This window comes from Toxorhynchites rutilus, chromosome 3 (assembly GCF_029784135.1).
Source record: "Toxorhynchites rutilus septentrionalis strain SRP chromosome 3, ASM2978413v1, whole genome shotgun sequence".
Taxonomy (NCBI): domain Eukaryota; kingdom Metazoa; phylum Arthropoda; class Insecta; order Diptera; family Culicidae; genus Toxorhynchites; species Toxorhynchites rutilus.
In genome coordinates this window covers 102,989,220-103,012,120 of record NC_073746.1, presented here as the reverse complement: position 1 = coordinate 103,012,120, position 22,901 = coordinate 102,989,220, and the positions used below count along the sequence as shown (strand labels likewise).

General features: G+C 38.1%; 2 protein-coding genes and 1 pseudogene across 3 annotated transcripts in view; all 3 read left to right on the top strand.

The window, feature by feature from the left end:
• LOC129779793 (uncharacterized) overlaps positions 1-22,901 on the top strand; it is a 375,110-nt gene that overhangs the window by 215,909 nt on the left and 136,300 nt on the right. The window lies entirely within an intron of this gene.
• On the top strand, positions 1,750-3,359 carry LOC129779794 (acidic mammalian chitinase-like). The gene is made up of 4 exons (XM_055787498.1): positions 1,750-1,906; positions 1,970-2,805; positions 2,865-2,987; positions 3,055-3,359. The coding sequence occupies exons 1-4, from the start codon at positions 1,837-1,839 to the stop codon at positions 3,175-3,177; spliced, it is 1,152 nt and encodes a 383-aa protein (XP_055643473.1). The 5' UTR covers positions 1,750-1,836; the 3' UTR covers positions 3,178-3,359.
• LOC129780966 (U4 spliceosomal RNA) lies at positions 6,926-7,043 on the top strand (annotated as a pseudogene).

Sequence of the window (22,901 nt, the reverse complement as noted above, 5' to 3'; positions counted from 1 at the left end):
CGGTGTTCGTAGCATCGGGTTTGGTAACTTCTATTCCTACCTCTTCGCAGTGTCCACTAGGGTACGAGTAACCATATTGAAATCGGGTAATCAACTGGGTGGTGGCTGATCAACGAAAGTATGTGCAGATTGAGGATACAAGGCCACTTCTCCAATATCAGCATCATCAACGTCATTTATAAAAAAGGTAACAAGTTGGATTGGATTGATACTGAAGCCGTCTACCGCCAATAGTAAGCAGCCATCAGCTTTCGCATTCAATTGGAAATTAGTGTTTGCTTCTTCCAGCAGCGTCTCTGTGACATGACTCAACAGTCATCTGGGCGTTTAGTTGGTATCTCACACTAGGACTCGACTATTTCATTTTATTCTGTCCCGTCAAATGGACTTCATTGCATATTGAAGTGACAACCATTTTTCTAATCCGTTGGATATGAGACACTTTTGTCATTGATGCAATAAATGTGTAATTAACGCCAGCATTGTGTATCCGAAAAAATGAGCACTTCTTACTTTTAACGAACAAAGATTGTTTCACGTGAGACACTTATGAGACTATCCAAATCACATAGAAGACTTATGCGATTATTCAAAGGACATGAGACATTGGTGCAAACAGTAGTTGTGATACTCATGAACAATTTTTCTCATCACATAGTGGCACAATCAATCAATTCTTATGTTATAATTTTTTTGTCCCACATTCCTATGCATTCAACGCACAGTGAGATGTGTTTTCGTTACGTTTATAAAGCGAGAATCAGATAGAGATACAATTTTTTTCCAAAATTTTCGTCTACAAACAAACATTTGAGACGCAGTTCATAATTTTTCTAGAAAATTCATTGAAATTCCTTTCATTTTAAGTAAAATAGTTGAAAATTGGTCAAGCTGTATAAAATTTCAACTTATCAGTATAATTTTTGAAATCAGCATGGCAATGGGAAAACAATATATTCCTGAGATTTGGATATTCTATGTAACAGATATAAAAAAAAAACATTATTCACTATTCGAGGTGTCATGTTTTCTTCTGGTGAATCTTCTACATTCTGTCAAATATATGAAATTGTGAAAATGTAATTTGAAATCTTCCCGCTGAACTTTTTTTTTCTAAGTGTACATATTATTTTTCTGAGTTGGTACACCGTCAGTGGTCATAATGTGTATTTTGAGCACGATCTGTCATTTAGGTTGTTTACATCGTCATTAAGCGTCATTACTGAATGGATGTGGTTTTATTGAAAAGAAACCGTAGTTTGGAGGCCAAAGGTTGATCTAATTACGAAGTAAATCATCACAACGTTAAAGATGAATGTTAATTAACTTCAATTGACCTTTGCTGATAGAATATAGTCCATGGTAATACTACTTAGAAGTTCTCTTTAAGGATGAAAGTGTTCACTTTAAAATACACCCGGGAAATATGAACACGTTATCAACGTTATCAAGAAAAATAAAACTTGCCATTGTTCATTCTTTTCTTTTATCAACAGCTCTGCTGCTAATGGATCGTTCGAAAAGATCTTCCTCGAGGCAGTTTAGTTTTTTTTGCAAGTTCTGCAACAACAATAAAATAAACCCGCGCTTGTTGACACAAATGCAGCGCGCAGTTATTGAAAAAACATTAGGCTACATTGTTATTTGACTATATTTGTCTTTAATCGGAAAGAAAGTTTTACAATAAATGCGTTACTGTTACCAATGTTTTTTTTTTGTCTATCCGATACATTACATTCACAAAATAAGTATAAAAATAGCAAGTGTTCAGGAACGGATCATCAGTGGCTGCCCAGCATCAGTTCTAAATACAAGACCTTCTTGGAAGTCACCAAAATGAGTAAGTTGGTTTTCGTGGTGGTGATGGCCCTGGTGGCCATTTCTGGTCACTTTGCTTCGGCTCAGAGTAAGTTTTGTATCCGATAGCTATATTGATAAGAGGCATTTAATTTCGATTGAAACTGTGCAGAAAACGTTATCGGCTACCTCGGAGCCTGGGCTAACTACCGCCCCGGAAACGGTAAATTCACCATTGAACACATCAACCCGAAGCTTCTCACTCACGTGATTTACTCGTTCTTTGGAGCTAACAGTGATGCAACGATCAAACATTTGGACTCCTGGCTGGACATAAACTTGAAATCCATTGCAAGATGCATAGAGCTCAAGAAACAAAATCCAACCTTGAAGGTACTGGCAGCTGTGGGTGGATGGAACGCAGGTGTTCATGAGTTCTCTGCTATCGCTGCCACACCGGAGTTGAGAACCAAGTTTGCTAATGAAGCTGTTGCTTTCTGTAAAAAATTTGGTTTCGATGGTCTCGATATGGACTGGGAATATCCTGCGAATATCGAACGAGGTGGAAAGCCAGAGGACAAACAGAACTTTGTGCTACTGATGAAAGAATTGTACACCAAATTTAAACCGGCAAACCTTACTTTAACTGCTGCAGTCGCGGCTCCAGAAAGCATTGCTTCTGTCTCATACGATATCAAACAGTTGGCCAACAATGTAGACTTCATCAATTTAATGGCTTACGATTTCCATACCTCTGTGGATGGAGCTACGGGACAAAACGCTCCTCTCAAATCGGCTAACGCTGGTGACAAGCTCAATGTGCAGAGTAGTGTTGAATACTGGTTGAAACAGGGACTTCCTCCCAGCAAGCTCAACCTCGGGATACCGACGTATGGTCGAACGTTTGCTGTCAGTAAAGCAAATCAAAGGGGACTTGGTGCCCGAGCTACCGGTGCGGGACAAAGTGGCCCTTATACGCAGGAGCCTGGAATGTTGGGGTACAATGAGGTAAGTGTAGATCATCGTCCATTTGGTAGACAGTATTTTCTGCATTGAATGTTTTGTAGATTTGCGAGATGAAGAACGACGGGAAATTAACTGAAATCTGGGATACAAATCAGGCGGTACCATATGCCTCTAATGAAAACCTATGGGTAGGATTTGACAATGTGAAAAGTATTCAGGAGAAGGTAAGTTGACTCCGTCCATATTCGTAACATACAGACGTATAAATTAACGTTACAATTTACTTTTTAGTGCAATTATATCAAAACGAAAAATCTAGCAGGAGGAATGTTCTGGTCACTAGAGACCGATGATTTCCTTGGAAAGTGTGGTCCTAAATTCGGGCTGATATCTGCATTGAAAAACTGTCTTTGATGAGAGTTCTAAAATTTGAAATGCCACGTTTACTGCTATCCAGCATTATTGTTTCATCCAGCAGCCAACAAATCTGAACAGTACAAAATGGTGTAGCTGGCAAATGAATACGATTGCTGCATTTGCACATGGAATTTTCTTGAGAAGTTGATGCGGAAGAGAATAAACATCTACAACGCTTACCTTGTCTGTTTATTTTACTAAAGACCTCTTCTATTCTGTAGAAGGCCGTAATTATATCCGAAACTTATATTTAAACTGTACCACACCTTGATCTACATCACAACCCTCTTGAGTAGTGCGGGGCAAAGGTGCGCATGGGGCAAAGGTGCGCATTGGCCATTCTGAAGCAAACGAGCAGAAAATTTTGACAACAGTGTAACGTTTGATACATTATTACACCAGCAGCTCACACATATAAAAAAGGTACATCTCATGAAAGTGGCAAAAAGTTTTAAGGTAAAAAGAGAGCGTCTTAGTCTGCATAAGATTTATATGTCAAAAAATAAATTATATACCGCGAGTATGGATTAAGTACATAAAAATTATTTCTGTGGGAACTTGAGTGTTCGAAATAATTTATATCAATATATCAATTGTGGTTGGGACAAAGTTCGCCGGGTCAGCTAGTTTGTTAATAAAAATGAATTCTGTTTCAAATGTTGGACATTTTCGAAAATCTTATATTGTCAGTCTCCTCCCTCCCAAAAATTTCCGCGTAGTATGTTCGATCATAACATCCACTCTTCTCACTCATAAAAAAACCATAGAACACCCCCCTTCTGCCTACTGGATACACTCTCTAGTAATGATGCTTCTCCCGCTTCTGATGATAAAGCATTGATTTTTGGTATATGTTATCTCAAAAGTTCAATTCAATAAGTGCGCCATGGGGCAAAGGTGCGCATTTGTCTTTTTGTATTAATGCCTATGTCCAATTACAAACACCACTCGAGAAATGCTTGTACTATGTTTCGAAGATAATACATACAGTTACAATTTGGTAAACAAACGGAATTTTATTTGCTTTTATTTCAAGAGTTATTGGACAACAACAGTTAGGTGTGCACCTTTGCCCCGCATTACTCTACATATGTTTTCATCTAGAGCAGCTGTACTCGACCTTTTTTCATAGGGGCACGTGTTAGTAATGGAGTGGTGGGCCGCAAAAAAACAAAGATCAGTGATATCTAAGAAACGACCGTATTGTTAACATTGAACTACGAAATTATTGCCGGGAAGAACAATCATTAAAGAAATTTTAAAAATGGGTGGGTTATATCTATGATATAACCGCAAGGTTGACGTGGGACTATCTTAGCTTAGTAACCATTTGTATGTATTGATTGCAGTTTGCATGTATTTGCAATGGCGATTTCCCCAGACACCTTGGTTTAGAAGTCTTTATAGGTAATCAGATTTCAGTCGGAACAAAAATACTCCCGACCTGCATGAATTTGCAATCCCAATTTCCCTGGACACCTTGTTTCTGAAGCCTGTGTTGGGGAAACATATTTTAGTCGGAACAAATTGCCCTCGACTTGCATGTATAAGCAATGCCAATTTTCCCTCGCTCCATGGATTTGAAGTCTGTGGTAGGGAAACACATTTCAGTCGGAACAAAATGCCCCCGAATTGCATGTATTTGCAATGCTAACTTTCCCACGCTCCTTGGACTTGAAGTCTGCGTTAGGGAAACGCATTTCGGTGGGAACAAAAGCTGCCCCTACTTTCATGTATTTGCAATGTCGATTTCGCCAATGCTGCTTGGTTTTGAAGTCTGTGTTAGGGAACATATTTCGGAGAGAACAAAAGTCCCCCTACTTTCATGTATTTTCAATTCCGATTTCCCCAACGCTGCTTGGTTTTGAAGTCTGTGTTGCGGAAACCGTAAATCGGGCCAATCAAAACGAGGCAGTTAGGGCGTTTAGATAACGCTTAACATTTTACAGTTATTCAATTATTTATCTAATGAAAAATGACATTTTATTAATTGCGATAGATGCGTAGAAATATTCCCTATCAATTGATGCAAACATCTTTCCGATCCAGTAGAAAATGTTCGAGTTATAAGCATTCGAAATCTTGCATTTTGTCCTGCATGTTCAGTGTTTATGTTTTCATTTTACCCCCCATATATTCTGGTTAGACGTAGTCCCACGTCAAAATCGAAATGTTTTCCTAACACAGATTTCAAAACCATGGAGCCAGGGGAAATCGGCATTGCAAAATAAATGCAAGCTGCAGGTACTTTTCTACTCGCTTGCATTTCAACAAATTGGAATGTTTCTCTAACACAGACTTCAAGATCATGGAGCCTGGGGAAATCGGCATTGCAAAACAGATGCAAGTAGCGGGTACTTTCGTACCCGTGTGCGTTTTTGCAAATTGGGATGTTTCCCTAACACAGATTTCAAAACCATGGAGCCTGGGGAAAATCGGCATTGCAAAATAGATACAAGCTGCGTGTAGTGATGTCTAAATTTTTCATTTATTCGATTATCGATTAATCGTTGGGGCATTTTTCAATATTCGATTCATTCGAATAATTGTTTTTCAATATTCGATTAATCGAGCGAATATTTATTTCTTGTAATAATCACGTATGATGTTGTCATTCTGGTCGTGTGGTCTATCGGGTTATCGATGTTAGATGGCTGGAGAAAAAAATGTTGGAAAAAATTATATAGCCTTATTATTAATCCAAAAATGCATTAACCTTGAGAAAGATTTCTTCTTTCATTAATCGCGATTACAGTGGCAATTATTCGATGTATTCATATTTTGATTTTAAATTATTCGATACAAAATTACTCGATTATAATTTCAGATATTCGATTATTTGAATTAATCGAACGATTAACCGACGTCTCTAGCTGCGTGTACTTTTTTACTCGCTTGCATTTCTGCAAATTGGAATGTTTCTCTAACACAGACTTCAAGATCATGGAGCCTGGGGAAATCGGCATTGCAAAACAGATGCAAGTAGCGGTTACTGTCGTACCCGTGTGTGTTTTTGCAAATTGGGATGTTTCCCTTACACAGATTTCAAAATCATGGACCCTGGGGAAATCGGCATTGCAAAATAGATACAAGTTGCGTGTACTTTTCTACTCGCTTGCATTTCTGCAAATTGGAATGTTTCTCTAACACAGACTTCAAAACCATTGAGCCTGGGGAAATCGGCATTGCAAAATAGATGCAAGTAGCAGGTACTTTCGTACTCGTTTGCGTTTTCGCAAATTGGGATGTTTCCCTAACACAGATTTCAAAACCATGGAGCCTGGGGAAATCGGCATTGCAAAATAGATACAAGCCGCGTGTACTTTCGTACTCGTTTGCGTTTTCGCAAATTGGGATGTTTCCCTAACACAGATTTCAAAACCATGCAAGTAGCGGGAACTTTTCTACCCGCATGCATTTCTGCGGACAGTATGAGTTTCCCCAACACAAATATTAAAGGCAATGACTCAGGGGAAATCGGCATTGCATAATAGTACTACTTTTGTATTCTCATGCATTTCTGCCGAACGGAATGAGTTTCCCTAGCACAGACTTTAAAACCATGGAGTCTGGGGAAATTGGCATTGTATGATGATTAGGCAAAATGTTGATAACTATTTGTTGCGATAACCACTACCATAATGCATGAATTGACCTAAATTGGGATTTGTTTGCAATTGAATTCGTAAATTGTTTCATTCATTCACTAGTTCAATTAATTATTCAATCAATACACACAAAAGATAGCTCTGCGCAGCGGCGATATCCGTGCCCAATGTGGAACCTCCGAGGTGCGATTATTGCTTATTGAAAAAAAAAAATTATTACTAAGCCAACGATTTTTTTAAATTTTCATAAATGAAAAACTAATGTGTGTTCCCGCTCGTGTGTTTTGCTGTGTTACTGTTAGGTACTGTTAGCCCAACTAAAATTCGTATTGAGGCACATAGCATCGTGTTAGGTTGGGTTTGAAGCGAAAGTTGAAATGGGATGAATAAACACTCAGAAAGTAAAAATTATAAAAGTTTTCCATTTCAAATATGTTTTCTCTATAATAAAGTAAAATGGTTTTTGAGAAAAATTGATAACTGTGTTCGATAATGATAATTATCTTATATTACATTGGTGAGTTTATTTTATTTCATCCATACATACCACAGGAGCCATCTCGTCCAGGGCCGCAGATGGCGGCTTTCATCATATCTCATTCTACTTCGGCATTTTCTTTCGTGATACGCACCATCCAACGACTAATTACCATTCTTTTGTTATAATCACTCGGTTGTAAACACTGGTGGAGTGAACAAACAATACCTAACAACCAAACCAAACGGCCATTTTCAGGGCCACCAAATCATTATCAAAGAGTTTAACGATTTAATTCTTCAAACATATCCAAAATATGCATGTAACAGATAGCCTAACGGAATTCTACGTCAACGCGGTCGTGTCTCCTGTCACAACCCTTATGTGACTTTTTCAAATTGGTCTTTTTCAAGGCTAGAAGCGAATGAACTGAGAAAGTTTAAAGCCTCTATAATTCAAAACAACATCGTTACACCAATAAATCCAAAACATTTCTGAATTCACAGAAGCTCCCTTCGGTCAAAAATTAATTCAAAATAGATTTTTATAATGCAATGGACGAATTTCATGCCAACTCGTCTTAGGAGTTGGCAGCACCATCTCGGATAGTAGTGAAACATTGTGGGTGTTATGACATGGGTCATTTAAGCAACTTTGCATACTTGAAATATTCGAATAAGAATTAGACTACTTTTTGGAAAGACAATTTTATTTTCTTAATTTTTTACAAAAATTTATAATTCTAAAACTATGATACCTACAAAAATCTTGTCAAAGGACGAAATGTAGAAAATTGTTTAAATTTTTACAAATAATACCAAAAATGTTTGACAAAAAACAACGCTGACAAAAAAGTTATTTTAAAAATTAAAATTAATTTTTCTCAAAAACGTATTTTTTTTAAATTTCCAAAAAAGTATATGTATATGAATAGCCCTTACAATTTCTAACAAGTCGTCCATACATCGGAAGATGGGCACTTTTATAGAGAAAAAGTTTTTCGAACTATATTATCAAAGAATTTTTTGGAAAAAAAATCCATTGAAATAACATATTTTGAAAATTTAAATTAATTTTTTCTTGAAGACATATGCTTTAGAAATTATGAAAAAAATGTGCATATAAATAGCCCTTCAAATTTCCAACAAGTTTTCCATGCATCGGGCGATGGCCACATTTACATAAAAAAAGTTTTTCGAACAACAACTTTTTAATTTTTTTTCTTTGAAAAAATACTATTAATGTTTTTTTTTTCTATTATAGTGACTTTCAACACATTTTGGCTGGTTCGTCACTTTCACTTCCATTTTTGGAAGAATGTCGGGAGTAAGAATTGAACTCGTGATCTCTGCGTGAGAGGTATGGTAACATCACTACGCCAGATCGCCTCCACGACTATTAATGTTTAATTCGTAATATTTTTATGTAATCGCAATTTACATGCTTTGCTAACTTTTCTCTATTCAGAAACATGTCAAGATCATGTCAAACGTGAGAATTTACACGCAAAAATGTTACGAGCAAAACATTTTTTTTCAGGAGTCTTCATACAAAAATGGCTTATATTCCAAAAACTAGAAAAGATAGAAAGTTGATGTTTTCGACAAAAGTTTATATTTTAATTTTTTTTGTCGAATACACTATATCGCTATCTTGATTTTAAACAAAATTAGGATTGGTTGTATTTTTCTTCAAAGAAAACATGAAAAAGTTGTTGCTCGAAAAACATTTTCTCTGTATAAGTTCCCATCTTCCGATGTATGGACAACTTATTGGAAATTGTAAGGGCTATTCATATATATATTTTTGGAAATTATAAAAAAAATACTTTTTTGAGAAAAATGAATTTTAATTTTTAAAATTACTTTTTTGTCAGCGAAATTTTTTGGTGATTTTTTGTGAAAATTTAAACAATTTTCTACATTTTGTCTTTTGACAAGAATTTTGTAGGTATCATAGTTTTTAAATTATAAATTTTTGTGAAAAATTATAAAAAAAATTTTGCTTTTTCCAAAAAGTAGTCTAATTATTTTTCGAATATTTCAAGTATGCAAAGATGCTTAAATGACCCATGTCTTTACACACACAATGTTTCTGAGATGGTGCTGCCAACGCCCAGTCGAGTTGGCATGTGATTCGTCAATTTAAAAAAAAAATATTAGTGGTCCTAAGAAGGACCGATGGGTTTGTGTTGTTTTTAAGACGCAACCCACTACAACGCATGAAATTAACAATTCGTACAATCTTCACGGTATGAAATTCGAAAACGTACGTCCTGCCTAATATTTCTCTTCTGCTTTAATTCTGCTTTACACTATGCTTGCTTCTTGCGTATTTTGGCGATGCATTCTGTAGCGAAAAAAAATTGCTCGATACAGTAGCAAAATAGAAACTAAGGTTGAACAGGGCGAGCACAATATTTGGAGATATTTCACTGACAGCCAACGACATGCATCGAATAATCTTGGCTAGGATGAACTTTTAAGCAGGTATTCATATTTAACGATTTTTGCAATTTCAATAGTTTGCATTCGAAGCAGTTTTGAGCTATTGAAACAACTTTTTGGGTCAATAAATAACCAGTATTACTCATACACCTTTTATCTTTCGAATGAATTGATTGACATACCGCTCTGTATAAACGACAAAGAGGTATTAACGTAAAAAACTTTGCACCCCAAGCGAAACGCTCTCATTTTAGAAATTTTAAACTTACACCCCAGTGCAGATTCAAATATGATTTGATACAAAAATACAGTGCACTTCTTCAGTGTTATCGAATCGTTGATTATGAAAATCACCTTGTTTTTTGTCCTAACGCGATTTCTGAGGCACTGAAACTTATTTTTTGAACGACCCTCGTACGCAGTATATCTATGAGATAATGAAGGATGAACAAGATTCATTTAGTTTTTTGTAAACTTCAGATAAGTATTTACTAAACAATACATTTTCATTTATGAATGTATGTGCTATAATTATGCTTACTGTGATATCTTTCGAAACAATGGAAACAAAATGTAGTCCTGATTTTCGCATGTATCACGAAAATAATTAGTTTGGCGTCTGGCTCGTTCTATCTTCCTGTTTGAACATATGGTAAAAGGGGGGAATTTGGACCACCTAAGCAAATCGCCTAATATTTCCAAACCAATATAGTCTAAATAAAAAATGACACATTGAACAATGAGCTACACTTGTTTATTTCTCAATTAATAATGTTTAATCATTATATAAAGCTTCAATCTACCAAATATATCATAAAATAAAAGAGATGATTTTTAGACATTAAAATTTGATACGGGGTGATTTGGTTCAGTGTGTGTTTCATCGAAAGAAACATACTTATGTTTATGTAAAGTATTTTGGGATAATGTTACAATCAGTAACAGTGTGTTGGAATCAGATTCCAGACCAGAAAAATTGCATTGACACCATTTCGAAGTCTGCCTGAACCTTTTCACTGTTTTTTTTCTCCAAAATATATATTTTTACTAGCTGACCAGGCAAACGTTGTTCTGCCAACTAAATTATTTCTAGTGAATATTTTGGGTGTTGAATGAAACACACTAATGTATTGTAAGTGTGTTTGAATATTTTAATGATCTTTAAAATAAATCGAATGTGACCGATAAAAAAACGAATTAAATGATTGAACGAACGGTTATATGATGTTTCTTGGTGTATTTCATTAACGTAACTGACATGTTTGATCTCTTAAAAGTTAACCGTCAACTGAAAAAAGACGGGTGGGTAATGTCGGGGACATAACCGGAGTGACGTAGGACTATACAAAGGGGACAGCTTTTGTTAAAAATATATTTTAAATATATTGTTTTATTTTCTTCTCCTACGTGAATACCTACCTATCTACCTGATAAATGGATTAGTTTACTGTTTACTCTTTATGAATATGTTGATGGTTCTGAAAAGAACCTTTGGTGTTGTGTTTTTGTTATCACTCGATATTCCCATCTTGTTCGGTTAAACCTTCCTGTTTAGCTATTGCGTTTGCCACTCGCCACAGCTTTCACAGTTGGAAAATTTCGTCCCATCCAGCTTATGACATGTTGTTCAGTAAATTACATTTAATGCGATGTGCCGGAGAAACACTTTGCCACTCACTGAAACTAATTGTTGCCTTGATGAGCGCCGAACCGAAGCTGCTCTGTTCTTGATGCGGGTTTTCTGATTGTCGTGAGCAGCTTTGCAAGCCAACTCGAGCACTCCGACGGTCGAAACTCTATAATCGCTGTTAGGTATATTGGTGCTCCGGGACCAATCCGTTCGGCCTAGTTACCCTTGCGGAGCAATCAGTGAATGCGACCAACAGGAAACTGGAGACCTGCACGGTTCGAGTGAGACTTTGCCTTTCCCTTAACTTGTCTTCCTTTGTTACGTCCACGATGCCGATGCCGTACAACCACACGGGTTTACGGTTTGAAAGAAAATAAGATATTTTTTTGAGGTCCGCGTGTTTTATACTCACAGGATAGAGACAAATCGACAGACTCAGCCAGAGGGGCGAGTCCAACGAGACCAACGAATGAGCGTTAAAAGGGAGCGATGGCAAAAAAATACATTACATCACTAATAATTCTAATCCGGCCACTCTACGAGGCCAACTGGACCATCTGTTCTCCCAACTTCCCATCCCAATCAAATTTATGGGTGATTTCAACGCCCACTCATACGCCTGGGGAGGCGCATACCTCGATCAAAAAGGATCTATAATCGAAGATTTTATCTCCGACCATTCCCTACTCCTTCTAAACAACGGCCAACACACCGGAATTCATCATTGATCTTACTATGGTATCACACAAACTCTCTTCAAAACATTCATGGAACATTCACGATGATACCTGCGGCAGCGATCATTTTCCAATTCTCATCTCCTTCGGCCAATCTTCTCCAGAGTTTCCAACAAGGCCAAGATGGAAATTTGAATATGCTGACTGGGCTGGCTATCAATTTGATATTGAAAACCGCCTTTCCGCTAAACAAGACTGGACAGCCGAGGAATTCTCCAAAGTTGTCCTTGAGGTTGCAATGTTGCACATCCCTAGAACCAGTGGCATCCCTGGCAGGAAATGCGTCCCATGGTGGTCGCCTGAGGTGAAGGCAGCGATCAAAGGTCGACGTAAGGCCTTACGCAAACTCAGAAAGGCCCATCCGGATAACCCCCATAAGCCCACTCTGCTCACAGAGTTCCAAAGGGCTCGCAACGAAGCTCGAACTGCCATTAATTCAGCCAAACACAATAGTTGGGCTAAATTCGTCAGCGAAATTAACCCTAACACGTCGACAAAGGAGTTATGGAGTAAGATTGGTAGGCTTCATGGCAAGAAAAGAAGCAAAGAGTATAATCTTCTTATTAACGGTCAATACACCAATGACCGGAAAATCATTGCCGAGGCGTTCGGAGAATTCTTTGCATCTGCCTCCTCCAATCAAAATTACGACCAAACCTTTCAAACCCACAAAACGGAATGCGAAAAAATTCCCATCGATTTTCATACCGATGTGGAATTTGACTTCAACAAAAACCTCTCCCTCAAAGAGCTCGATTGGGTACTGAACAAAGTCAAACAAGGATCTACCGGACCCGATGACATCAGCTACCCGATGCTAAAGAAACTACCCCATCTCGGGAAAAAAGCACTTCTGAAGCTCCTCAACAAAGTCTGGAACAGTGGAACCCTCCCCAGTTGCTGGAAAGAGGGTTTAATGATCTGTATCCCGAAACCAGACATGAACAATCATCTTCTCGACAATTTCCGCCCCATCACTCTTCTAAGTTGTGTTGGGAAAGTCATGGAAAAAATAATAAATCGACGCTTAACGACCTCTCTCGAGTCAAATAAGCTGATTGATTCCAGACAATTCGCATTCCGCCCGGGAAAAGGTACAGAAGATTGCCTCGTAGCAATCGAAAAAATCCTAGACGACGCAACTGAAAAATTACAGAACATAGATATCGTTTCACTTGACCTATCCAAGGCCTTCGATCGGGCATGGAGATACCCAGTGCTGAAAAGCCTTTTCAACTGGGGGATTCGTGGGAGGTTAGGCCTCTTTATAAAAAGTTTCCTTGAAAACCGGTCTTTCAAAACCATCATCAACAACCATAGGTCTTCTTTAAAAATCCCTGAAAACGGTTTCCCCCAAGGCTCAGCACTTTCACCTACCCTTTTCAACATTGCTATGCAATTCACCTTCGAACTAATTCCCGATCACATAAAGATCATAGTCTATGCAGATGACATAACTCTTATCTCTACGAGCTGCTTCGGCTTAAATCAGAGAAAGAGGCTTCAAAAAACCTTAGACTCCATCCAAAACTGGGCTCTAAAAACATTGGAAAACATCTCAGTAGGAGAACCTATCTTCAACTTAACAAAATCCCGATCCCCACAACGAGGACATTGAAAATACTAGGAGTTACTTTTGATAAGAAACTCAACTTCTTACCACATTCCCAAAAGACCAAAATAGCCACCAGAATGAAACTGAACATCATCAAGGCTATTGCAGGCAACCTAGCCTCTGGTCACAGAAAAACACTGCTGAATATTGTAAAGTTTGGTTGGTCCCAGAAATCCTATACGGAATAGGCACCTTCAGCCGCGGAGGGGACGGTGTGTTGAACACCATTCAACCAGTTTACAATAAAGCAATCAGGATTGCAATCGGAGCTTTTCCCACTAGCCCCACTCTTGCCGTAATGGCTGAAAGTGGTCAACTTCCCCTCAAACACCTGGCGACAAAAGCCATCACAAATAAAGCCATCCGTCACCTGTCACTTCCCGACAGTGACCACAATGTCCCACTAATACGCAGGGCCAAAACATTATTCAACAACCTCACAAACAAAGACCTGCCCAATATTTGTGAACGGTCATCTGCTACGGGAAGAAATTGGAACGTCAAACCGCCGAACAGTAACCTTGATCTTCTTAAGGCTGTCCGAGCGGGAGACCCTTCTCCAAAAATCAAAGCTTGCTTCAATAACCTCATTGCATCCAATTTTCAAATCAATCACCAGGTATATACAGATGGTTCAGTCAATGCCGATGGAGTTGGATGTGGAATTTTTGAGAGTAGATACATAGGTAACTTTTCTCTTCCACCGCAATGCTCCATCTTCAGTGCGGAAGCTTTCGCTCTTTTAATAGCTACCCAAGAATGCACCCATGATTTCCTTCCTACCACAATATTTTCCGACTCAGCTCGCTGTCTCCATGACCTTCTAAGTGGAAACAGCAAACACCCATGGATAATACAAACAGAAGAGGCTGCTTCAGATAAAAACATCACCTTCTGCTGGGTTCCCGGTCACTCAGGAATCTGCGGAAACACAGCCGCCGACATATTGGCCGGCAAGGGCAACAAAATGTAACCCCCAGACATGCCCTGTCCTCCATCTGACATTGTCCGCTGGGTAAAACAGCAAGTCCGTGAAAGTTGGGACATAGACTGGATAAACAGCCGTCCCACTCAACTTCATAAAATCAAAAATTCCACTCTCCCTTGGGAGGACCGTCTCAATAGTAGGGAAAGGCGAGTCCTTACCCGTCTTCGAATTGGGCACACTAACTTCACCCACTCACACTTGTTCTACAGAGCCGAAAAACCCCAATGTAGCACCCGTTTCCGTTAGCCATCTTCTATTAGAATGCCAACATACCAAAGATGCTCGAGCCCGACACAATATAGGTCAGAGTCTCCGAGATATCCTCAGTAGAGACGAGACCCAAGAAACCAATCTTATTGCGTTTCTGAAAGAAACCGACTTCTTTGGTAAAATCTAAATCGAAACATTAAATACTTTTGAAATTGTTTATTTATTACAGTTCGCCACTTCACGGTCATGTATGCGTGTTCATGTGTGTATATACATGTATGTACCTACATACATATATATACACGCATCTCTTAATACATATTCTCACATATATATTCCATTTATTACATTACTAAACTGATTTCCTAACTTTACAGCCACACTCACCAAGGAGGATAAATTCATTAAATAAACCTCTCCATTTTTCAGCTCTACTATATACCATTAAATTCAAAACCACTATATTTTATTCAAACTGTATTTCATTTAATTTCACAACCACCCCACACCCTACTCCTCCCCTCTTTCCTTCCCATACCACTCCCACCCCCTTCCACTCCTCTAATCCCACCCAAATCCTTTCCACTCCTTTCCTTCCCATCCTCCTGAGAAGGGCCTTTTTTGTGTTTTTTTGTTTTTGGAACACGCCCTGCGCTTGGAGTCTAGGTCATTTGTGCTTCGTCACTGCTTCGGTCCTCGGATCAGTAAATATTTACTTTTTTTTACAGCATATATTAAATATCTTATGAAGCATAGGATCCCTTCCTACCTTCTTCTTTAACCGAAAGTCGAGCGGACAGATTTGATGAGTGATTTTTTTGGTTTCCCTTTCGCCAGTCCCCTCTGGGCTGGTTTTATTGTGGTTCTTCACTGGGCTAGAGGCGAATGAACTGCAAAGTTTAAAGCCTCTTAAAACAAAGAAAGAAAGAAAGAAAAATACATTCATTACGATTTGTTCGCTCGTTGGATTCACATGCAGGCTAAAAAGGGTCCTTTTCAGGATCATAAAATTATCTTCAATCTAAAGAGTTTATTGTTTTGTTATCACTCGATATTCCCATCTTGTTCGGCTAAACTTTCCTGTTTAGCGATTTGTTGCCACTCGCCACAGCTTTTACAGTTGGAAAATTTCTTCCCATTCAGCTTTGTGACATGTTGTATAGTAAATTACATTCAATGCGACGTGCCGAAGCACCACTCAGTGTCGCATTGGAATTTAACCGATTTTAACCTGTAATTGAACATTTGCGATGACAGTGGTACAGTGTCGACTTTCAATGTGGGGTCATAATTTGGATCTCTATGTTTACAAAAATGTCCAACTAAATAAGTCGCATTACATCCAATTACCGTCCAATTAGCTAAATGTCGAACTAATTGTAAATTACTGTACTTTCAATCTGGAAACAATTTAAGAATTGGTGAAAATTGAATAATCAGGAAAATCCCCAACTATCAATAAGCTCAGAACAACTGCCAAATTCACATACTCATCAGATCCTGGCAAACAAATTATGAAACATTCAATTTGTGTTTTATTATTATTTTGGATAATGTTTTAGAAAGCATTGAACTGTATTTCCTAAACTCTTTTTTGGAAGGATTAATGGCCCTGAAAAGCGCCTTGTTTTATGGAATGGTTCCAATTTAGAAAACTTAGTACTCGTGGTTTTGAAAAAAACCATTTCGAACGCCCTTGATGCCGCCTTGTTCTGGATTTGCCATCAAAGCAGTATGTATAAAGAACAAACTTTTTTCTTCTGCTACCTGATGCCGTTTTGCGATTGCGTTTGCCACTCGCCACTCGCTGCAACTGCCTGTTGTCTTGATGTCCACCGAACCGAATGTGTTCTGTTCCGAATGCGGGTTTTCTTATCGTCGCTAGCAGCTTTGCCAGCTAACTCGATCACTTCAGCGGCCGAAACTATATAACGCCGGCTAGGTGGACTGGTACTAACGCGCTCGGCCTAGCTACCCTTGCGGGGAACTCCAGATCAACACGGTTCGAGCGGGATTTTGCCTTTCCCTTCATTTTCCTCCTTTACCATGTCCAGACATGGCTGCTTGGGTTGGTTTGTTGATGTGTTGTGATGCGAACCGATGTGGTGTACGGTTTGAATGAGAATGATCGTTACGGTATGGTATGGTATTGAATTAAAGAGACTTTAAACTCAGAGAGTTCATTCGTCTCTATCGTTACGGCAGCGGAGCGGGGATTTTTAAGCTGACTGGCTGGTAGAGAATTACGCATGTGTTAGACTGCGACCAATGTTTCGTTAATTTTTTTCTTTTTCCTTTCCAATCGTGCTTCATTCTATTTCGCTGCTACTCTGGTTGCCCGTTTTGGTCGGTACGATTTGAGGAGCACAAAATGGACCAATCAAAAATGGGCACATAGTGCATTTTGACAATACTTGATCTTTCACAATTATTCAATTATTTATCTCAAGAAAAATGAAATGTTATTCGTTATGATAGATGCGTAGATATATTTCCTATCAATTGATGCAAAAACCTTTGCGATCTATTGAGAAATGCTCGAGTTGTAAGCGTTCCAAATCTTGCATTTTTTCCTACTTGTTCAGTGCCTAGATTTCCATTTCACCCCCTATATCTTCCGGTTAGACGTAGTCCTACGTCAAAAGTAATATAAGTTTGTCGTAAAGTAGAAAAAATGAAATATAAAAAATTAATATTTATTGCTGTCTCCTTGTTAGAAAATACGTGCATGTAATTTTCAACATGGCTTAGTTTATAACAGCTTGGTCTCGTTCATAAATTGGAAAACGTTCAAATTAATCGGCCTGTTTGGAATCGCGTTATTTTATCGTTGTCATTCAATCGAGGAGTATTCACATCGGTAATCTAAGTTTGAAACACAGCCATATTGCTTCCTTTATTCATGGATGTTTTTATTACTCCTCACCGATTTGTAGAACTCAATATTCATATATGCATATGAGTGATCGGATTTTACAATTCGATCGAAATCGACTTTTACACTCTTAAATTCGTTCGCCTTGTCGCGAAACAATGGTCAAAATAAGTTGTATTCAACAGAATACATTGTTGGTTGTATTCTTTTGAATACAACTGTGGGGACGAATACGATCGAACTTCATTTTGTGTTTGAACACACGCGCAATGTCATGACAATGCATTGCGCTTTGACCTGGCTATAATTAAAGCTGTGTCGGCGTTGCTCATGATAGTGTCTCGCAAGTGAATGTATTATTCCTCGCACCGCTTTTGTTGATTGTGTAGTAAGAATTGCAGTCGTTCAATCTCTATCTTCGCGTATATGTCGATTGACATTGTTGACACAGCTTACGATATCTTGAATTGGCGTTTCTTGTCAAACCATGTCAAATCACCATATGATAAACATAAAAATCCTTCGAGCGCGCCCTCTGTTTGTTTCGTCGCATGTTCATAAATATTAAATCAAAATGAGAAATGATGTTCATAATGAATTAAGTATCTGTGACGGGGTCTCGTTGGTCTAATGTTTATGCAAGAGATTTTTCGTTAAAGAAACCCTTCTGACTTGCACTGTAGTCACGCGTATTCTTGAGCTTGCCACTCCAGAACACATTCAAGGCGTATTGTTCGTCATAGAAATCTCAACTATTTACTAATAAAAATGACGCAAGTAGTACTATGTTGAGAAGGCAAACCTTGGGAACGTTAGTGCCATTGAAGAAGAACATAGCGAGGGTCGTATGAACGGTGTGTGTCAACGATGAATTCCAGATTATTGTTTTTTCTTCGCATTAAATTTCTCGTGTCACCGTGCTGTCATGATTCCAGCAGCGCTTGTGCTTTGGATCTACACACGTGCTCTCCAGCTGATGTTTTATCAGGGTTGATGGCAATAGCGTGATTGTCATTTTGTAATCCGAGCAAATGTGATTTGAAGAATTTCGATAACTCATTGTGCTCATTCAAAAAGGCTTCCAGCTCGTCGGAGATGCTCCCTGCTTTAGATGAATTGATGTTACTTGTGTATTTGTAGATGGATGTCCAATGAAGCGGGCGTTACGCCATCAATCATTGAACAACTTAAATAAATTCGTTCTGTAGAAAAAACGAACAACGGTTAAATTATTAGAATATTTTTGACACAAAAATAATAAAATCGCAATTAAAAAATAGGGAATTGGGGTCAAAATTTAAGGTTATATGTATGGTATGAAGTTAAATTTTAAAAAAAATATCCAGATCTTTTTTTCTGCATAGAGCCACCCTATTCGGTATTAAATGTATGGTTATCGGTATCCTACCGGTATCATATATAGTTTACAACCTATTCTCATACCTACCAAGTATTTTGAGTATAATTTCATCAAAATCGGTCGAGCCGTTTCGGAGGAGTTCGGTAACAAACACCGTGACACGAGATTTTTATATATATTGAAGATTAAGGCTTATATGGCGTCAGCTTAACAAGACCGGGAGTCAATATTTTTACAATGTTTGCCTTATAACTATGTTAGTAATATGTAACCGATTACTCGCGGTTGGCTCGAGGTTAGTATTACAAGTGTTCTCGTAATTGGGATGTCTGGAATGCTCTCTACGTGCGCCCGACACAGGCTACGTCCTATTGGGATGCAGCTGACCATTAATCAGCAACGCCCCCCTAGTCTGTACGCCACTGTTTTTTTAACTGTTGTTCGAGCATTTGTAACACTTCCGTCAAAGAAAATCCGTTCTTGATGGCCTGCGTTGCTCTTTTGAGCTTCTTGCTCTTCCAACGTTATCTATGCATCCTTTTTTTGTGATTCGGCGACATCTGGAATCAATTAGACCAAAAAAAGCCTCAAACCTGTAGTACAAATTCACCCCACAGAAACGTGTCCATGTAACCCCACACAACATGCAAAAATTAAAATGCAATTAATTTCCTTTATTGCTATCAAATTTACAGTTTCGCTGCATCAAAATGTTCATTTTCTGTAGGCGAACAGAACTTTACTGCATAATACATGAAAAGTTTTTTTAATCAGCGGAAAAAACCTTAAAACCACGATCGAAAAACTCGCATTTTCTAGGAGGCGATCTGGCGTAGTGGTAACATCCATACCTCTCACGCTAAAGGTCACGAGTTCAATTCTCACTCCCGACATTCTTCCAAAAAACGGAAGTAAAGTGACGAACCAGCCAAAAGTGTTGAAAGTCACTGTAATACGGATAAAGAAAAAAAACTCGCATTTTTGACAATCAAAGTGCTTGGTGTGTTCATGCTACCGTTTCCCTCCACCTGTTAAATTGTACCAAAGTTTTTTTACGTTAAGTATATGCGGTTCAACAATAAAAGGAGATGACATTATAAAAAATCCAAGTTGAGCCGCACTTTTCGAGATAAAGGGGTGGTCCAAATCACCCCGTATGTCCAACTCACCCCGTGTTACCCTACAGAATAATGCACTTTATATCTACACAGTGCCGCAATACATGGAGTTTTCAATTAGGCCTTGTTTATATTGAGTATCGTTATCTATTATTCGTGGGAGTACCGTTTTGATTTGAGAACAACGACCAAACTAGACACTGAAATTCGTTTAGAAAAATTTTAAATAGATCTATTATTGCATGAAGTATAAGATTAGTATACTTTCTTCCTGTGGTGGCTGACAGCAGACAAACGACCGCGAAGGGTTAAAGCATATTTGGGGACCGTAATATATAACGCACTGAAAAAAAATTAAAGAATTTCCGATTCGATTAGAATGCAAAAGATAAAACATCCGTTCATAGCAAGAATAATCATCAACATTAAAACTATTTCATTAAAAACGTGACCTGTTATTTTGATTTGGTACCATCACTGAAAGATGTAGTCGTGTGTCAAAAAATTGTTAATGATTTCATATTCATATTCAGCCATTCCATGTCAAAGCGATATAGTGTTTCTCACATTTTCGTGAAAAGTGGTATATTTGTTCTTTATCGCAAAGTATTAAACCCATATTTTTTTATTTGTTCATTAGGGTGCTCATTTCCATTTTATGGTGGTTCGAAAAATCAATGATTTCGCTTTTCTTCCAAAAATGACTTTTTTCGAAAAATCATTACTTTTGAACTACTGGGCCGATTCGGATGATCGATATATAAAATTAAAAACAATTAGTTGTTATTTTTTTAGAATAATATTTATTTATTTATTTCCACCGTCTTCGATTACTCGCACAGACTGAACTATTTATTTACAATCTATGTATAATTAATTATCCTATTTCTAAAAACGTTTTCGCTTAAATTGAAATCAAATTCATTACATACACAATTAAACAGGCGAAGACATGAATCAAATGGATTGTTGTAGCCGTAGTTTGTTTTATGATATGGAACAGCTAGTAGTGATGAATTCCGAAAACGACGGGGAGGAATGTTCAAATGAACCTGTTCAGGGCAGTCAATGGAGCCTTGCAGTATGTCGAAGATAAATATCCTTTGCAATGTAACGCGCCTGGTTGATAATGTTTCCAATCCTATCAGCTTGCACCGGTCGGAATAAGGAGGAAGATTAGATGGGTCATTCCACGGGAGCCGTCTCAGGGAAAAACGTAAAAAAAATTTCTGCACCCGTTCTATCGTCAAAGCATGAACTACATGGTGCATTGACATGCATGCATGAACTTCTGGTGCATTTCGTCGATTTATTGGCAGTTTTTCTCCACCGTAATCGTTTCGCCCTGATTCAGAAAGCTGTGATGGAGGACACCGGCTACAGACCACTAAACAGTCACCATTACCTCCTTTTGGTGAAGTGCTGGCTTCGGAAAATGTTGTGGAGCTTGATCGCAGTCGAACCACTGAGCCGAACGTCGTCGATTGTCGCAGAGGATCTATTTCTCATCACACGTCACAATTCGATCAAGGAATGGGTCATAATTGTTGCGCAGAAGGAGCGCAGAGTGCTTCAAAACGTTGAACAATTATTTTTTAAACAAAATCACTACAATGAATAGATAAAGCGAAAACGCGCTTCAAAATGACATATAATATTAACGGATTATAAGCAAATTTTATTTCAAAATACATCGTTTACAATATAAGTAACAAAACCCGTAAGAACTTACTTTACGACCTAATAGCAAACAAGTGTAGACGCATGAGTTTGAGAAATGACAAATCACACAATAAAAGCAAAAAAGTTAAAAGCATCAATAGTTAGAATGGCCTCCTGAAGTTTCAATGACCTGTTGAAGACGTTTGGGCATACTATCGACCATGTTCTGGAGGTGCTGAGGGTCGATTTAGATCCACGTCTTCTGTAGAGCCGTGAAATAAGTATTCTTATTATTTTTTTTTTTATTAATTCGTTTATTTTTACAGGCTCAGTTACTTAAGTTTAAAGGAGCCGAATTCTTAAATATATTTTTAAAACTATATATATATATATAAACAATTTTCTTACATCTATGGTTAGTAAGGTGGAAAACCGATTACTCGCGGTGTACTCGAGTTTAGAAGGGTGACATATTTTTAAGAGAAGGATGGGATATAAGGATATTGTAACAATGTTGATGAACACTCAATTCTTAAATCTATTCGTATATCTATAGTTTATTTACATTTCAACTTATTCTACTATTTATAGCAAGGGGACGAATTACCCGCAAAGGAAGGAAAGGAGGGTATAAGGATGTAGGGACAATCACACACGAAGATCTATAGCTTTAAGGAAAACATATATATGGGACATGTAATCAAGGTCTAACCGAGCCAACACATCTCTCACCGGCACATTGGGCTGTCTTCCTCGGGCCCAAAGGGAGTTTTCTAAATTCGATCTGGCGACCAGATACACCTCGCACGACCAAACAACGTGCTCGATGTCGTGATAACCTTGGCCACAAACGCAGAGATTGCTGCTGGCAAGATTGAAACGGAAGAGTAGTGCATCTAACGAACAGTGATTGGACATGAGTCGAGAGAAGGTGCGAATAAAGTCCCGACTCAAGTCCAGACTTTTGAACCACGGTTTGAGGCTAACCTTTGG